Raw genomic sequence first — 20,243 nt, forward strand, 5'->3', positions numbered from 1 at the left:
AAGACAAATGGACGGATGAACACCACTGGCATTTAAAGCTTTTAAATGGGTCTTCATTTGGTCCTAAATTCTCAACTAGCGGGAGTTAATTAGCCATTAGTTGATTATTGCCCGACACTTGCACAGCATAACCTTCACAAGCGTAATCATCATCACACGGTCAACGGAGGAGCAAGCTGTGACGACTTGCCCCACGAGTTCAACTTTCTGAAAATTGGGCTGTTTGTGCTTCGTGATGGATCTACTTTTGCAAAGACAGATGTGTCTAATCTTACACTGAATGGTGTATAACAGAACCTCGTTTCCTACGGCAGCGAAAGAAACCAAATTTTAACCGCAGTAGGAACGTGCTGTAGTCCAGTGGTCCGCAATGACCGTTCCGTGGCAAGGCCCATTTGGTACCAGGCCACAGAGACAGAGATTGCACTGAGCACCGACAAAGTACCAAATGAACTAAAGAGTAAGTAGATTGAAAAATATTCTAACCCTGCTGAGAACCGACTGCACTTGTCTTGGTTTTCCTGTGACCAACACAACACACCATGCACTTTGACCACAATTAAGAGTTTCATCCCACTAACCAGAAGTTTCTGGTGATCAAATGTAACCTGACAGTGTAACTGGGCTGACCTGAGAGAGCCTGTGATGTGAAAAATAAAGTGTAGCTGGTCAGGGGCACATGAAGGGGATCAACACTAAGCCCTCAGGACAGGCAAGTTACACCGTCAGGAAAAGAGGCCAGGCACTCGTCATCCCTCGTGGTTTCCCCTCGCAGGTCACTTTCAAGGACCCTGCGTGTAGCATGTTCCCCCTGAACCCTCCCACCCTTCTCCCAAAGCACTGACCCCCATTTCCCCCAGACCATCCAGTGAACTGCTCAGTTCCAGGCAGGCAGGCTAGCGGATGGACATCCCTTAACAGGCAGCATCAGCGGCACTAGTGCTACTAGCCTGTAATTAACTCAGACAGCTCAGGCTTGGAGAGAGGCAGCCGGGCTATATCATAATGAGCTCAGCTGGGATTAGGAGGACAGGGCAGGGGGCTGAGCAGAGGGGAAGCATCGAAGAGAAGGGGAGGTGTGAGGGGGTACCACTATTCTGGCCTCAACCTACACTGCGGCATCGCGGAGGGCCAGGGGGAGGCAACCGGGAAAGACGAGGCGGAAAAGTAAAGAGGAAAGAAAGCGCAGAGGCACAGGAGAGAGGATGGAGGAGGTGAAGAAAGGTGAAGGCCGGGGGAGACAGGAGGAGCCAAGACGATGGCTTTAGGCCAAACTTTGTGTGGAGCGTCACGAAGGGTCACCGATAGTGCTGCAGTTACAAGGGCTTCTCGAGATCAAACGAGAAATCGGTTACACCAAAACGAGAGAAAAGGAGGCAAGAAAACCGAAGAGTACAATGCTCCTAAAGTGCATTTGAAATGTTTATGAAGACCAGAGCGGGAAGCATGTATTATTTACCATTTTTGGAAGGCAGCCAAATATTGAAAGCATGTTTTGTACCTTACATGTATTTTACGTTACAAAAATTTCACGGCACAAAACACCATAAAAGGTGTATATAATGATGTTTTCCCCATTTACACACAAATTGAATAACTCATTGTGAAATCTGGGCCTGTTTAAGTGAACAGCAAGCTGATGTTCATCACAAGCCATTCTATTTTTAACAGGTGGTTATTTGTAAAACCCCACTTTGTTGTGTGTGTGTGTGTGTTTTTTTTCCCAACAACAATGTCCAAATAATTCCCATTCGGTGTCATTTGCAAAACATGACTGAAAACACTCCCATTTATGACTGACTTCTATTCATGCAACGGAAATGGAACACAGGCTGAAAAGTCCATCACAAACTAAAGATAGAGCAGTGTTCAATTGTAAATACTTGAATGACTCCCTCCTCCCAAAAAAATATACACAAGAAAATGATTCAGGATAATATTTTAGAGACATCTTATGTTACCAAGTGCGGTCAAAAGAGAGGAAAAAATTTCAATTTCACTCAGTCGTCTGTGTGTTTGGCTGTACACACCTAAGAGCAATTTTGTGGTTTGTTGTGATGCATTCTGGTTTGTTTGGAGTTTTTTTTTTTTTTTCACGCTTTAAAAAGAAATTCACAATTTTACAAGGTTCATCAGCTGATTCGTACCGGATAATGTGAACTATAGGTGTGAAAACACCCTTGGTGAGACCACGTCATTTGTATCCGCTGCGCTTTTCACGTGTGAATATTTGGGTGGCCAATTTAACAAATGAGGAGAGTCTAATGATTTTACTCTGACCCCCGCTGTTGGGTAATGATGTGACGGACTGAGGGGATGCTGTGAAGTTGGGAAGGTCGTAGTGAATTTAAAGTAAATAAATAAGTTCATCAGAATACTCACGGTGGTGCCGAGAAGACAGAAAAGTGTCTCAAGTACTAAGAAAGTGACTTACTTTTCAAGAGTGAGTTTCCGGGTGAGGTTTTTAAAGTAGGCGAGTTCGTTCCACACGGCATCGCTGTTCTCTTGTCTTAGCTGCCAGGGCTCAGCGCGTGGCATCCTTCCATGTGGCCTGAAGTATAAAGACACTTTTCAAGCAATCAATCGATTAGGGGATAGATCTCCCGTGGAATTTAAAGTGCAAACTATGATTTATTTAATTCCAATGAACACAGAAGTTGATTGAAATACTCAACATAATTCATAGAGCGCTTAAAAAGCAATCATCAACTTGCATAAAAAAGTCGAATATACATTATAAAAAACAAATAAAAAAAAACCCAATATATTCAATTTTTTTCATTCATAAAATACACAAGACACATTGGCATACAAGTGCCCTAATATCCCATTTGACCTTTCTCTTGCCTCACTTGACTTTGAATTAGTACCAGCATCCATCTCCATATCTTGTCAGGATGAATTCTTCATGGAGTGGAATTTTAAAATTTCCCTTAAAATTCTGCCTGTATTTTGTCTTTCTTTTAAAATTACAACAAAGTGTAAGTCTGACAAGATTGCTGATAAAATCATATTCAAAGCTTTTATGCAGTCAGCAAGTGAGGGGAAAGTATCATATTGTCTACTTTTTACTTCCTGAAGGTGTAATGGAAAAGTGCCCTGTTAATGTGTTGCATTATACATTGTGTAAGGTTGATGGAGCACAGAGCTATACATATGAAAAGCCAGTATTACACTGTGGGGATAATGTTTGGTACCGCACATTTCCTTGCCGCCTTTGGCCAATTCGCGAGGGGTAACGAGGCCCTTAGTTGCATTCTGTTTTCGTTATCTTGCCCGGTTTAGCCGCATTGAAATGAGCAGCCTTGACTTTGACATTTTAGTGGCAAATCACGGTGCCACCTATGTATATGTTAAAGCCCAGGGCGCTGCCTTTGCACGCCCAAACAGCGGAGCGTTCCCAGTGCACCTTGAAAATGTAAATGTCTTGCGTGCACACATTCAAACAAGGGCCTTCAAATGTCTGCACCTCTCTTATAAATACTTAATGACACTTTGTGCTTCGTCTAAAGTAGCCGGCTCCAACACTGAACTGACACACAATCAGTCTTTGCTTGAGGAATTCAATTCCAATTAGCCTTTCATTTACAAACTAAAATGGCTTTTAGGGAGGAATTTGCAGATTGAAACGGAGAACAGGCTTTTGTGGCCTTGCAAGCAGCTCACCGACCACAAACACACGCACTCGGCTTTCTCCTTCCCACCGAATCGATGCAGGACAAGTGCTGGAAGTGGACACTGGGGCCTCAAAATTTGAATTGTCTTGCAAGACAAGAAAAGTCTTTTCGCCAATGTCTGTTATGATTTTATGCAAATTGGGTATAAATATGGTCATTTGTAATAGTCAATACCCATGCTCCTCAATGACGCTTCATTTATATTCAAAGAAAAAAGTACATGATGCGATATGCATAAGATGCAAATACTATTGTTAAATACAGTACTATATAAAATATTGACACTTTGTACTACGTTTGTCTCTGACCCCAAAAGAGGGCAACACACTCAACAATCCATGGCTGAACAATCCCACCCTAATTGTTACTTTTTTGGTGCTTGCTATATGCCAGTACAAGAAACTGAAGATAACAGAAGCTTGTCTTTATGCTACAGTATCTGATATTATAAGTCACTTATAACCAAGAATGATCCCTATATTCAAAATAATTTCTTATGGAATACTCTTTTTCTGGTGATGGGGAATTCAGGCTTTCTGTTATCTGTATACAATACTTATCCAAATTATTTAAAAATAAAAGAAAATTATAGAATATATCCGCAGGTGTGGTGATTACAATTAAATGGCATTTCATTTTTTTATTTAACAAACTACTGAAATGAACTAAGGTTTTCAAAATATTCATCATCAGATTGGCCATTCACTAAACGTGGAGTCAATAAAGTTAGTCTAACGTATATTTTACACCGTGTTAATGGTTGTGTGACAGTTATCGGAAAACAAAAAATACGAGGCATGTACAGTTATTCAAGTTTCTATGATGTTCGACAGCTTGAACGTGGAATTTCCATTTTCATCATTTCTGATTGTGAAAAAAGCTGTTGCAGAATCATGGACCTTTAAGACTCAACTCGAGGTGCAGACGGTCACAAAGATGGTGGAGAGCCGCCATTATTAGCCATGTAGATGCTGACATGCTATGCTAATGCTAGAAGAGTTGGTGTATACCTTGGAATGGAAAATGTTTTCATTTAATTTCCAGTAATTTGGATCCTTTGAACTTTTTGTATTCATCGTTTTGTCATGTGTGGGCCTACTTAGCAAATCATCTTATTCTATAGTCACAATGAATTTCGCCTCCACTACCTTAACTGTAGTTTCAATTCCCTCAGAGTGAGATTTAGGTACGTTCTAAAGAAACGTGTAAGATGCTTTATTAAGTCACAGTAAAGCTTTATACATTTTAATTTGTTTAGAGTGCTCCTAAAAGCTGTTGAACACGGAGCCATGAGAGAGCTATCGTCTTCAGGCCTCAGTGCTTCCCCCCTACGGTATCCTAGTTTCCATTATTAAGCAGGGGGAAACGAAGAGAACTTTTCCACGCCGCTACGGCTAATTGCTCTGATTCAGGGGGAATCTGTTTATGGGCGCAGCTTTGATCAGAGTACGGATGCTTTAATAACCTTTAATTTTATTTGCGCACCCCCCATCACACCCAGTATGATTAAAAAACTTTTTCCCATCTCTAATATAAACAGGAAGTAGGCTTTTCCCCACTCTCGACCATGCTGTTTTGTAAAAATATGTCGGTAATGTTGAATGGCAGCGAGGTTTCACTGGGACTGATGGGCTTGCACGCTGTCTGCATGCTAATGAGACAACAAAGTTCATGCGAGCTTTGTGATTGGCTGAGCCTTCTCTCATTGGTGGTGGATGTCACTCAGTAACACGGCAAGCGGGTAACTTGAAAACGGGACAATTTCTTAGTTGGTAAACATCAGTCACAGTGTTGAGCTAAAGTTTTGGGCCATCATCAACTTATTCTTTGATTACAAAAGGGATTTGGTCAGTTACCTTGGTAACCAAGTTACCTAGATGTTGATAAAGCACAACTTTTGCAACAAAAAATTAAGACAATATCTTGAGCAATGTTCAGTAAGACTGATTCCATGATTTTGCTTATCTTCAGCTCTACTGTCAAAAGGAAAACAACGTGAAAATGAGTCCGAGTAGTTGACTTGCTTGTGCGTATTTTGAAAAATAGTTAAGGCTGTGTTTGTAAAAGTTGCTAATTGCTAAGTTGGCAATGTTAAGACAGCTTTTTTAAAGTAAATCTTCCGCACTCATAGCCGTGTTAGAATAGGCTTTATTTAAAAAAAATTCTGGGTGACGAACCAATTCGAGTTGCCCAGCCTGACTTCGTCACACGGCGAATGCGGCCCCTCTTAAATGTACGAATTAAAATAGTTTCAAGCACTCTTTTGAGTTGATGACGAATGGAAAGGTGGCGGTGTATAAAGGAAACTGTTAACAATCATTTCTGACTTTTGTCTCTAACTTTGTATTAGTTGAAGCTGTGAATGAAATATATTTCCCAAACTCCGATTATGCTTTCACAGGCAGGGGATAATCACCATGTTAAGACTTTTTTTCCAGCACAGATCAAGGAAGAAAAGCTTATCCAGTTAGCATTGCTTTTAGCATTAGCATTCATGAAATTAAAGCAATATGAAATCTCATTTTCAATAAGTAAAAGGTTCTAAGTCGAATAATAATGTTCAAGCAATTAAATGCACCCGAGTTGACATTTGAGTAATTGTGCAGTGTATACCAAGTGTAATCCACATTTCAAGAGTATGCCAATATTCGTGTGATACAATTGACATTGATGACATTGTGAAAAACATTTGCCGCCGCCCGCCCTTTGTTCTCACCGCCTTTGCCACTGCGCGCTGAGCTGGCGTGAGCCGGGGCGCAGAGCGCACTCGCCGCACTTTCTCACGGGCTCACGTTGCACTGCTGTTTTCTTTAATTAACCCGGGGAGAAAACAGCTGACGGGGGTCCGTACTTAGCTCCTGTTCAGCCGCCACCCATGTGCACTGGTACATGCATTTTTAAACAGCCTCAGTGAATGAATGGAGATAACAATACCCGCTTATTAATATTTTGACACTTTGTTAAGCAAAAAAAAAAAAAATCCTGTGGTTACTGGCGAAGATAGCAGGAAGTGGACTTCTCTCTTTCCTCCACACCTTGCACTCTGCAGGAGTAGACACCTCCAGCCTCTCACATCCTAATGAACGGCGAGATAGGCGAGAAGCCGAAGTACGCGCTTGGCACGAAATGTCTCAAATTCAGCTGGCTGAAAATGCTGAGCTTTTCTAGGGATAGAGGAATTGGTGCACACCTTTCCAAAAATACGGCACTACGGTCCTGTCAAACTCTGTGTGGAGAGGAGGCATTCACTGTAAGAATTATGTGTGAAGCGCAGCAGTGTGTTGCCGTGTCGCGATGCTTTTGACACAAGATCTGGATGTAAAAAGGCTTTTTTTTTTTTTTTTTAAATACAAAAAAGGCATTTCATCAATGTGACCTTTAACTTGCCAAAAAATTATGAATAAAAAAATAACTGAGAAAATTTGTTAGCACAAGTTTACACAACCTCGTACTGTAACTGGGCATGTGACTTCAGAATTACTCAATCATGTTCAAACTCATGTTAAGTGGGAGTAAGCACACCTGATGTATCTCTGATTAACACCGAATAGTGTTAAACTGTTCTAATAGGCTTTTCCTGTCATTACAGGTGGAAAAGGTTTTTAAATGGAAATCGCATTGGTCTCTTTTGACCTAAAATGACAGCTCAGGTAACAACCAATCACGGCTCGCCTGTTTTTTGCGTTTGGTCATGTGATGTTTGCAAGCTGAGTCTTTAGCTGCACAATGTCCGGCCGCTGGGATGGATAAATAGGGGCGGAATTTGCTGCTTATTTCATATTCCACAAACTCAATATTAAATATGAATACAATGTTTAGTCTAGTGGGGGTGCATTGTACATATTGTACAGAAAAAAAATTAATTGACTTCTCTTTGAACACAAAAATGCATTATTTGAACGGAAGGGGGGGGGGGGTGGTAGACTTTTTATATCCACTGTATGTCAACGTTATAAGCAAGGAACAGAATAACGGTGTTAGAAATAATGGTGATACTAATGATGGTTGCCTTTCTCAGTCATGCATAATCTAATTAATGGCTTTATCAATCATGATAATGCCATTAAAGTTAATGCCCAAAAAACGTGGCACGTTACTTTCTTTATTGACTCATAGAAGGAGTTTTCAGGAGACCAGCAAGATTGCTAAACCACGAGGCATTTCTTTTCCAGTCCTGTTGTTTTTGGTGCACGAGACAACGGCAGAAGTGAAGATGATTGGCTGATGTTGAGTCAAATTTCATTGTAAGTCAATCAGATGTTGAATTGGGCAAGTGTCGTTGCACAGGCACGCACAATGAGTTGTCACAAGTTGTGAGTTGTGAGGACAAGAAATAACAAAAACGAGGAACATTGAGTGGAATGGCAAGCCCTGTTAAATCTATTGCGACAGCGACCTTCTTTAAATCAGGTAAATGTAAAGACATCACTTTCCCCTAAAGGAAATTAAAGGGAAGAATGTTGATGCACATACAGATTACTATATGTCATGGACAAATGCACTTTTCAACGGCAGCCAGATGAAACATCTTTTACTGGACATATGTAGTAAATCTGCAGCCGGGTCGGTGTTGCAAAAGAGAATCTGCTCTTAATTGCCTTACTTTGGTAAATAAAGGTTAAATCAAAATAAATAAATACATGACAACCAATTGTCCAGAAGTGGTGTTAGACTTTTTTTGTTTGTTTGTTTGCTTGGGTAGGTTTTACTACTTGAATTAGGCCTCAAAGCAGGAAAATCACTCTACCAGTTGTGATTTAATGTCCAATATATATTAAGTTAAATGAAGCACAATTGTGCTCTTGCTGTCTTATGGTCATGTGAATTTTTTCTTAAATAATTTGACATATTTAAATGTTTTTGAAAAAAAAACAACTAAATAATTACAATTGCTGGTAACTAATTACATTTAAGAAGAAGTAATTAGTAGCGACTGTAAGTGAATTACTTGTGGGTACAATAATGTGTAACAGTAACTTAATGCTAAGGAAAAAAAAAAAAAAAAAATCTAACATGATGTTGCAAATTTCAAGCAACCCTTTTCATTTACTGTGGTCTGAATCAGCGTGGGAGTGTTTGAATTTGGTCGACTCTGTCAGTGTACAGGTCACGTACACTTGCAACATCCATCCATCCATCCATTATCTGAACCGCTTCTCCCCACGAGGGTCACGCATGTGCTGGAGCTTCTACCAGCTGTCTTTGGGCAATCGCAGGGCACACATAGAAGAACAACTATCCTCGGGCACACGCATACCTAGAGGCAATTTAGTGTGTTCCATACATGCATGTTTTTGGAATGTGGGAGGAAACCGGAGTACCCGGAAAAAACCCACAAAGGCACGGACGGGGAGAACATGTAAACTCCACACAGGAAGGCCGGAGCCTGGTATCGAACCCCGCACCTCTGAAGTGTGAGGCGGACATGCTAACCAGCCGGCCACAGTGTCTCCACTGTCGCAACATACATCATTTAAGTAAAGAAACGATACGCACATGTTATTTGCTTTCTCCACCGCTTTTAGCTGGTCTTTGACGGCCTTGTAGTTCTTCTGTACTAAAACAAGACGTTCACGTCGTCTGTTGTGAGCCCTTCTCAGTTCTTCATTCTCCTCAGTCTGTAAGAAACACGCATTTGTTGAAAAGTTAAAGCTAAATGTGCTCTCTTCGTCATACATACCATGTATAGACTGAATTGAAAATTTGTCAGCACCATGAAACTGGCTGCAAATTAACCTGTGCATAAATTTTATGAATTAAACGATTTGGAACCCAAACAAAAATATTTTGGGGTAAGGAACTCAAATAAAATCTTAGAAAGACTGGCATGGCTTTACCAGCTTCAAGATTACAACGGCCGGTGCATGGGAAATGCGGATAAGAGTCTTGGGACACACCTATTATTTAAAATGTTAATCAAAGTGATTGTGGGAAGGTATTCCAGGCCATGCGTCCTAAATATGTTTTTCTATATATTCACCAGTCCTCCAAAACTCCAGTGTTAACACCTCAAGCAAAAATGGAGCCAGAAACCAAAACCAACCTTCATCTGGGGTGAAGAATGCCTCAAGACTTAAAACAAAGCTTGGACCTCAAACCTTCATATGAGAACTCAGAAAATGTTGTGTGACTTCAGCTCAATGTACCAGTGATGGAAAAGGCGCAATGCGTTGTGATAACCATAGAGCAAGATATGAGCATACAATGAATAAAATATCCATCCATCTCGATTTTTAAAAGCTCTTTTCCCTATTATTTGTGCGTGAGCGGGAACCTAGTTTAGCTGGCTTTCCACGAGAGGTGTTTGTTCACCTACAACTGGTCAACTGCAGGGCACATTCTGTACTGCAGGGGTTATCAAAGCCGGACCCTGGAGGTCCTGACTGTGTCTCTCCCTACTAGAACACACCCGATTCAAATGATCACGGGAAACCACGCAGGACAGTGGCCCTTGAGGAAGGATTGAAGACCCCTGCTCTCCGGTATCATAAAAAAATAAATAAATACAAAATGACAAGGCGCAGGCATCAGCACTTTTTACTTTATAATATCGCTTTAATATATAGTGGTTAACTTGTCCTATAAAATTTGTGAGTTATGAAATTTAAAATCTTTCCTAAAATATAGGTTGAACAGGAGCTCGGAACAAATGATGCACATTTTTCCCCCTTTTAAATCAGAACAATTTGAAAGTCAACCAGTTCCAATGTTGGACTTTGTCAGCGTTTCTGTACTTAAAACCAGGAGAGCACGCAGTAGGTTGTGTTAGCGCTATGGTTGACAGCTATTAAAACACCGCAAGATTGGACACCTGATTTCAAAACAGAGGAGTAAGAAAAGACAACATATGGATTTTTCTTGTCAGGAGAGGCTCTCTTCCCGCTCTGACCTTAACAGTGAGGGCGAGCAAGAAAACACTTTCGGCGGACAGGATGAACAGGAGGCTGCGAGTGAAAGGAGAGACCAGCATCTGGTGAAAACGGGGAAATTAGAACGAGAAGAAAGCGAGTGACGCAAAAGGCAAAGTGAAAGGAAGAGTGGGTGAGGGTGGTGGGTTTGAGGGGTGCCGGGAGTGGGGGGGGTGGCTGAGGGTAGGTTTCTGCTCGAGTGGCCAGCGCTTGGGAGAGTTGTCTTTCTGAAGGGAAGGAGCTTGTTTACTGCTGATATGACACGGCTGCCCTGCAGAGAGGGAAATGCGAGCTTCAGCCCTGTTATTATTAACAAGGACAAAGAGAACAGAGAGAGCCCACACAAACATGCGCCGGGCAGCAAGTGCACACACGCACACAAACAGAGACTGCCAATGACAAGTATGGATTTTCCCTAGCGTGGATTATTCACAGAGGACATCTGCAAGACATCCGCTGCCCCTTCAAGCAGCCCGTAGCCTCTCAAAAACAAGGCTCTAATGAAAGGGTCCAGGCCCGGCGCGGTGCTACTAACTAGTGACCAAGGGGGGGTAGGGGTGGGGTGAGGGGGTGACGCACACTCGCACAGGAGGATGGAACAAGTGGCAGGGCATTAGCCACATCATGGATTCCCAGGCTTCTTATAGCACTTCCCATGGGCGGCCCGACTCGGTTATCAGGCCACAGCCCCTTGCCCACAGATCAATACGCAGCCATGTGGTGGACGTTCTCAAGCTGAAAAATAATTACACGGCAACAAGCCACTGTTTGCTTGAAAGTGAAGACAATGAGCATTGCTGTTTGTTTGCCTGCCCGCCGCCGTTAGTTGCTAAGGTCAACATGTCAACGGCACAGCCAGGCGATCCCAATTTGAAAGGCACTCTGCTGGAAAGAGCAAGTTTAGAAGATGCGGCCTAGAGTGCAAGACGCTGGAAGCAAGGTCACTTTACGGCAATTTGACAGAGGGCACATTGCTTAACAGGAGATCTAGGCCAGAGGACCTCAATAGGCAGACTCGGATGCTTTCCTACAGTGGATACAAAAAGTCTACACACCCCTGCCAATTTTCTAAATGTGTTTTTTTTTTTTTGTTTGTTTGTTTTTGGAGGAGATATGACAGAAAAGAGAGATATGCCTTCAAAATGTTTTCAATGACAGGAAAACCATGATCAAACAGTTAAACTTTTTGGGACATCACCGTTAATACGATTTTAATGAGGGGTGCACAACGAAGCAACCAAATGTACTCTATTACTTTTTTCTTCAATTGATTTGAACAGGTTATAGGTCACATTAATGGTGGGGAAAAATGGCATTTACTTCAACAACAGTGATTACAGGAATTTATGCAGCCTTTTTATCTCACCTGTAAATGATTAAGGACTACTGTTCAATTAATAGAACATTATTAGACACTTACAATTTAGAGATTTTGAGGGATTTACGTCAGTTAAGTCTAAGGTTATTATCGTAAACGGAAACGAACAAAATAATGAAAAGTAAAATAAAAAAAAACAATTAAAAAAAAATAAAAACCAGAATGTTTGGGGGAAAAACAATAACTAACTAAAACGACATTGTCTGCTCACAAAACTAAAACGAACGATAAATGGAGACAGGTCTCATGCGGCATACCTCTCTCTCTCTCTCTCGTCCTCTCCCTCTCTCTCTCCACCTCCCTCCCTCTCCCTCTCTGTCTGTCTGTCTCTCTCTCTTTCTCTCTCTCTCAGTCAGTGGAAGGATTTAAGAAGTCTTCACACATTTTCAATTGTTATCGTTTTTGAGTTTTCAATGCACAATACTTGTTACCTTTAATAATAAAAAAAACACACCTGACAAATACATCACATACAAAAACAAACTAATATTAACTAAACTAAAACCAAGCATTAAACAAAAAAACTGAAACTAATAAAAGTAACAAATCCATTCTAAAAAATAATTAAAACTAACTGAATTAGAAATTAAATCAAAACTAAATGAAAACTAAACTAAAATGAAAAATCCAAAACCATAATAAGCCTGGTTAGGTCTAAGTGAGTATGTGTTTCCAAGGAAGACAAGCGGTGAGGACATTATTTTTTCTTTTTCTTTTATTTATTTATTTTTTTTAATCAAATTGGAAAAAATTGTTTCGATTATCTGGAACGCAAGATGTGTCGACATGTAGATTATTCCAAAATAATGCGTCATCTCAAAATGTTCTTTTATTTCCTTAACAATTACGAAATAAATAAAGCGATGAACAATAAAACGAATAACATATTTATACATGTACCACGTGCCAATACGCACTCAAACCATTAATAAATGCAGTCACATTTGAGTTGTCAGTTTTTCCCCCCGCTGTGCATTCCTTCACGAAACGCTCCTCAAGCGGCAGATACGTAAATGGCACCATTAACTAAGACAGTCATGCGTGTCGTCTGAATCCATGCCGAGCATCACTGTCCGCCTTGGTGCCTGCCAGTGATATTAAGTCAGACACTTCAGATCTGACAGGAAAATGATTCCTAATACGTTTTCGGGATTGTGTTCTAAAGGGAGATGACCTCTGCTTAATCACTTGCTTGCCGGTCAACCCAAAAGACGGGAAGGATAAAGAGAGGTGAAGCGAAGAACCGCTGCAGGGAATGTCTTAGGTTAACTAAAGCGATAAAATTAAACTAAATTACGCTCCATCTATGTAAAATACATTTTTTTTTTTTTTTTTCAGAAAAATGTGTCACGCTTTGAACAATGTAAAGTGGAACCTCGAAGGTTGAACACAATTACAGTGACAGTTGGTTGCCAGTTAAAATTGTCCGGTGACCAAAAGTGGCAGATTTTCATGCGGGTGGAGGACGGTTTGGGGGCTGTAATGTATAAATTAGACAACTGGGGGGATACTTTGACAAACTCAGAATGGCTCACTCACAAACATATTTTCAGACAGCTGAGACAAATATTACTTGATTGTTTAACGTCACACTTGAAAGGTGGGCAAGCAATCCAGAAACCCAACTATTTGTATACAATCAATTACATATTGTCCTCATACACCGCTTTCTGCTGTCTACTGAAATGTAAATCAACCTGCCTTCGGGCTCGCATTGCGGATGTCATGGTTGACCTGCTGTGTGTGTTTGGTCTTGTGACGTTCGCAATGTGAGCCAGAGGGCAGTTTGAACTCAATTTCAATCGACAGCAGTGGACAACACAGTAATCCCTCGTCTTTCGTCTTTTGTGGTTGATTGGGACCAAACCAGCTTCAAAGTGACAAGATGCGAATTAGAGGTGGACATTATTATTATTATTATTATTATTGTTATTACTCTTATTATTATTATTATTATTTTAGGCAACACGATGAATGACTGGTTAGCACGTCCGCCTCACAGTTTAGAGGCGGAGGGTTTGATTCCAGAATGTTATAAGTAATAAGTAATAACGTTCAAGTTTTAATTTATATCCTAAAATTGTCTGACCTTATATAGAATCTTGCTGTGCATTTTCGCCAAAGGTAGTACGGATTATATTGTATTATACAGCCAAAAAAGCAGCTCCTCTAAAATGGATGGCTTAATTGGCTGAGTTCAATCAGAAAACCATGTTTAGACCAATGGAGGCACACGGAAGATTTCATAAAAAAAATATTTCCCTTGAGTTGACAAAGATCTACGATCTGATGCATCTCAATACCAAAATATAAAAGGAGTGTAAAAAGAAAATCAGCAAAAGATAAAATAAAACAATTTAACAAGTGTTTGTACGAAATGACTGCTTACTTCTGAAGAACGTTATTTTTAGCCTCTCACGTTCGAAAAGCTAATAGAAAAAATGATTCACAATTCATCCATTAATGATTTCTGACACTTTAAAGGAAATGTTAGGCAAATTAAAAATGTTACAATTTCTGGGGACTTCGCCTTCAAGTTTTCACTGTACATAATTCAAATAGCTTTAGAGCCCTTAACCGAGACTGAAGTATAAATTTAGTCACCCAAAAGAATTACATTCCACCTAGAAAGTAGAGCAAAATTGTGAGAAAACTGTAAAAAAGAAGCCCCGAGAGAATCAAAGCCACATTCTTAAAACAACGGTAAAGTTAAATTGTAAGTGAAGAAGATCATAAGGAGTGGGACTAAGGAAAAAGTGGGGGCGGATTGACCAATAAAGCTGATTGTTTTCACTTTTGACGAGAGACATTTCTCCCTCAAGCTACTTCACTGCCTACACACACTGAGCACTAATGTGTTGACAACACTTTTGCTCGAGAAGGTCACCTCGGAATCGCAATTGAACCCTTTGAGACGGTGACAGTTACCGAGCTGCAGAGATTCACACCTTACAGCGGCTGATAGCTGTAATCAAACATACAGGAAGTGAGCCACCGGCCACACTCTCTCTCGTCCGAGGGTTTGCACCTGAGCACGCTATACGTCATTGAACTTTACAAATGTCAAAGCCACTTTCGGAAAATGGGCATTGACACATCTTTTTGAGGGGTAGTCATAACGACTGTTAAAAGAATACTAAATAAAAACGAGAATAGAGAAACCTCAAATATTAGAATAGAGAAAATAAATGCTCTTTGGTGGTGCATGCCATTAGCGCTTACGGAAGTGAAGAGTGATTCTTGTTGACTTTTTCAACATTTTGTACTTGTACAAGCGGCGGTGTATGTCAAAACTTTGAAGACAGTGTTGTTACAGCACAAACATGGACGGTAATTCACTTCCCATTAAGACTAAACACAGCTGACATTGCAGTAAATATTTTCGTCTTTCATTAATCAATTCTCCCTCATGCAAATGTTTCCTCTGGCACGTCAGTGTTGCCAACGTAACACAATTGCAGCAGAATGGGTTGTTGTTTATTTTTCATAATTGATATACAACATACAAGGCTGAACAGAGATTAAACAAACATACAAATTAAAATGCTAGCAAAGAAAATAATAATAATAATAATAATAATAATAGATTCCACCTTCACTCATTCTTCCAATTATATATTACAATATATCGCAACCCTATCCTTACTCTATTTCACTTACTAAAATTCTCCTCGTGCAGTATTTGTCCCAGTTCTTCTCTTTTTTTTTTCCCCCACTATAGTCCTTGTACTTGGAAGGTAACAAAAAAATGTTTCAAGGATATCTATTATCATGTAACTTAAATGTAATTAATTTAATTTGTAGATAGTGAATTGGTTGCCTTTGTCTTTGCTGCTATACAGCAACTTTTGTATTTACCACATTGATTCTCCCCATTTACAGAACTAGGCAGTTTACAAAGGACTTGGTTAGGAGCCAGCACAGATATTTGTATGTAGTTTCCATAGTAGTCAAGCACTTTCTACCAAGCGATCAGAAGTGCCCTATTTGAGGTGATGTGCAAAAAAGCCAAATAAAAAGAAAAACTCCATAGTGCAATAAAGGAACTGAAGTCTCATGAGATTTAATTAGAATTTTTGCCATTTTGCATCATATTCCAGGTCAGGTGCCAAAGATTTTTCAGAGTCTGTCAAAATTCATATTCTCATTGGTAATTTGTTTTGTAATCCATACACATCAGTTCCTGCAAGGAGTCATCCACAGTTTGATTAAAAAATTGGTTTTTAATTACTGAATTTACTGGAAGCTTGAGGCATCCTGGGTGTAGTTAACACCTCGCTATAGATATTGTCCACTTTCCATGCGCTACACAACACAATAATTTTAATGGCAAGCGATGTTTTGGAATCGGAAGAAGAGGATTTTGACGGATATGAGAGGACAGAAGCGGGTGTTATCAAACCATACATGTTAGAGTCGATTAGGACGTCAGAACAGGTCAGTGGAAAAGAAAGTGTAAGTGAATGTGATGATTGTGACAATGCCACTGATGAGCCTGGAAGCATTTTTTTTTTTTTTAGGGCTCATGTGCCCCACACTCACGAATTCGGTCACACTAAACAGCGTGATATTGTTTAAAAAAAAAAAAAAAAGTGGACTTAGTACCGAATTTATTTCACCGCTGCTTGAATGCTAGGGGTCAAGCTATCTTGCGCTGCAGCAGTCGTACAGACTGTATTTGTACGATAGGCAAGTCTGCACTGCAGCAGCAACGAGCTGCGTGAGGCGAATCATCTCCTCCGTGATGCCAAATAAACAACCCCACTAACAAGTAACGTGTCAACCAACGAGGTGAACGAGGAGTCGCAAAGTGTGCTAATTGCTAAAGTGAAATACAGAGTTGGAAAAGACCCAAAATGAAGTGTTTAGGATTAGAAATTTAGCAGACGCTCTCAGACCGGAAGACATAAACGGCTGACGTCATCATGACCAAGAGGTTCAATATTTGAATATTTTTATCTTTGATAAGGGACAATGATTTTATTGACATCTGACATTTATGTACAAAAACATGTACATTAGTATGAAATGTAAAATATTTTGACAGTTAAAAAAAAAAACGCATTTTCATAAACACAATTACACAAATACATAATTATACTTGACGGTAAGTAATTTTTAAAAACTTGAGAAGGAACTGCAACGTCCACAAAACCTCTTTAGTGTCCTAGGAATGAGCACAGTCATAGCTTTTTCTTTTTTTTCTTTTTTTGGGCATTTACTGTTTTGTTTGTAAATGTGTACATTGTGAAGAAAATTTCAAATCAAATTGAGATCGCAATATCTGTCAGTAAAATAGCAACACAATTTGTTCCTAAAATCGTTCAGGCATTTGCCACACAATAAACAATAGTTTATGTGCTCAAGCACGTGGAGAGCAACTGCAAACAGAAAGCACACAACCGCGCGCCACAGTAGACAACATTTTCTGGCTCTTTGATGTGAGAGCTTTGGAAAAACCCAAAGATGATAGGGCACAATATTCAAACAGTAGACGACGCATTCTGCGTGGTATTTAGTGATCAGACCGCTGTCTACCAATGACCTCATCACTTTTTAATGTCAGTTATGCAATGTAAATTGGTGTAGAGGTCTCAAGAAAAACTTGACCTACTGTACAGAAAATGTTTTCGTCTACATGAGCTACTTCACCTTTAACTGGAGCAAGTCCTCAAGGTCTTGAATTCTTTCTTGTGCTCCTCTTCTTCCTCCATGATGAAGTTCTGCACTGCCAGCTGGGGACAGAGACCGGGAACGCCGCACAGATGCACCCTGGGAGACGTAAGCCGAGAGAGGCGCTGGCTTGAGAGCATAATCGCGTAACAATGCAACAATTAACATCTGTACTCTAGCTACTGAGTGAATGCTAACAGAAAAAAGGGTGAACAATCCCGTTCCCTCCTCACCTTGACAAAAAAAAAAAAAAAACACGCATTGCTGACTTTGGTACACACAGATGCTCACAAAAACAAACGGGCTACCAAAGGAATAAAAGCATGCTGGGGCAGCAGGCTGCATCAGCTGAAGGGAGAAAGTTCAGCTTGTGTGCGTGTGTGAAAGAACGGCAAAGGTTTCTCTCTGCGACTGGCTAATGAGTATGTTCATTTCCATTTACATTGTTTCTTTGACAATAATGATGTCCCATTAGGGAAGACTAAAGGGGCTATAGATTCCAGAATGTGCTGGGCTTCATTACAAGAGGTGGGCAGGGAGGTCGCTCTAATTGCTCTACTTGGGGCCTCCAGGTTACACTTGATAGGACAACCGATTAGCGGGGAGCGGGGCGAGTAGTCGGGGGGTGCCGTTTGCTCGCCAGCTTCGCCTCTAACATGATAATAAAAAAATAAATAAAGAAGTGCTGTGGAGAAGAAGAGAAAAAAAACAGTGAGAACAATATGCTAGTGGAATATGAATAGGAGACGATGGGAGGCGCCCTGTGGAGCCCAGGAGGCCTGACCAGATGGCGGGCTAAAAAATGCAGGGCGCCTAAACGCACAGCAGTCCTTGAGCTGGAGTGGGTGTGAAGTGCAAAGAGGAAGACTGTTAGATAAAGATGGCAGATCATTAATTCGAGTTCTGATGGCCGTTTCTGAACCAAACGCCGCAGTTGTTCGTCTTTACTTGCGTATTCAAACACACTCCGGAGGCGTATGTGTGTGGGAATGTGCGCGACGACCACGGCTGACTCCGGTGACCTGGTGCGCTTCATTCCGCCGTGGTGTCTGCTCGGGTGCCAACCATGCGTGCTTTAACTCAGCCGTAATGGCTGCGCACAACTAATTAGCAGATTGATCTGCATATTCTTGATGCGAGGCTTGCCAATTGGCCTGACCCCGCGCGGACGTCGTGGGGCGAAACCCAGTGGCCACGAGGGGAATCCCAGATCAACCAAAAGAGGCCAATGATGACGTTAAAATTAATATTATTCACAATGTGTGCTATCATAAAACATTGTAGGAGGATAATAAGCACTGATAGTCAAACTCACGGTTTTCAGGATGGTAAAAACTTTAAGGAAGGGGTGAGACTATCCTCGGAAATTAGAACGGATTGGGCAATCACTTGATTGTTCAGATTCCACCTGTTTCGGAGCAAGTGGTTGCTGCATCTCTGGATAGTGAGAGAATATTGCACTAGTGGTATTTTACAGTAACAAGTTTATGTTACGTACACCATATAGGGCAAGGTGTCACGTACGGTCGTGATGATATATGTACGTACTAAAATAAAATGGGGATTTTTCTGAAAAAGGGATTTTCTCTCTGATTCTTGTCCAGATATTTTTGGCACAGAAAAAGGGCCAAGGCATTCTGGAGAGAATAAGAAGATGAAAAAGCAGAGAGGCTGCCATGGTCTACATCAGTCATGCAGCTGGTTGGCGGCCACGACCTGACCTGCGCATTGCACCTGCTAATGTCTCTGCAAACATGGAAGCACAAACGCGCACACACACACTCAGGATGCTGAGGAGAGCAAGTTGTCAAAACACCATTTAAGCACAGCCTCTATTCTGAGTGGGTATAAAAAACCGGCTGTTGTCGGGGCCCCATGAAGAAACATTTCATAGACATCATCTCACCTTCCCTTCACCTTTCCTCCACATCTCTCAGAGAGAGAGGTCACCGTTATCAATGGGCTTATTTATGATTTCGGCAGCATGTCTCGTGTGAATCTGGAGCACTTAAAGCACAACTTTGTTCAAGTTGCACAAAGAACCCAAATGTTGTACACAAGACTACTGTAGACAAAGATACAAAGATAGTTTCAGAAAGTGCAAGCCAGGTGGTCTTTGAAGGAAACCCGTGATTATCACCTCAAACCTCAACTTTTCAATACAAATGCAACAATTTCATACTACATTCATTTGAAGTGTGTTTTACAATACAATTAATCGACTCTCGGGTCAAATCAAATCATTTGAATTTGATAAGCAAGACAATCTCTTATGTCTGTAAAACAAAAGGTACCTCCAAAAAAATCGTCTACATCAATAACAATGCCAAGAAAGCTTCAAGAAACCTGAAGGCGTGGACTTTGATTCAATTGTATGGATGAATATCACACACATGCCATTATTCATCTCAAAACATTGTCAACATTGGATCGCAGTCCCTGTTGTGTCCGAGCAGACAGGATATAAATCAACAACTTAATGATAATTAGACATAAACAACCATGTTCTCTAATGTGCGAGTGCGAGTGTGTCCTGAGGCAAGCAAGCAAGTCCGCACCTAGGAAAGCACGCTGAATGGCATCAATACTATTAAAGTATTTCGTGCA

General features: G+C 40.7%; 1 protein-coding gene across 1 annotated transcript in view; it reads right to left on the minus strand.

The window, feature by feature from the left end:
- cntln (centlein, centrosomal protein) overlaps window positions 1-20,243 on the minus strand; it is a 122,107-nt gene that overhangs the window by 72,173 nt on the left and 29,691 nt on the right. Inside the window, exons 10-12 of the mRNA XM_088302843.1 lie at window positions 17,616-17,735; window positions 9,174-9,295; window positions 2,435-2,551 (exon numbers count right to left, since the gene is read on the minus strand). Coding sequence (XP_088158969.1) covers window positions 2,435-2,551; window positions 9,174-9,295; window positions 17,616-17,735 — 359 coding nt within the window. The remainder of the gene's footprint in view (window positions 1-2,434; window positions 2,552-9,173; window positions 9,296-17,615; window positions 17,736-20,243) is intronic.

Source organism: Idiotropiscis lumnitzeri, chromosome 8, assembly GCF_059441095.1.
Source record: "Idiotropiscis lumnitzeri isolate Australia: NSW breed Sydney's pygmy pipehorse chromosome 8, RoL_Ilum_1.0, whole genome shotgun sequence".
Lineage (NCBI taxonomy): Eukaryota > Metazoa > Chordata > Actinopteri > Syngnathiformes > Syngnathidae > Idiotropiscis > Idiotropiscis lumnitzeri.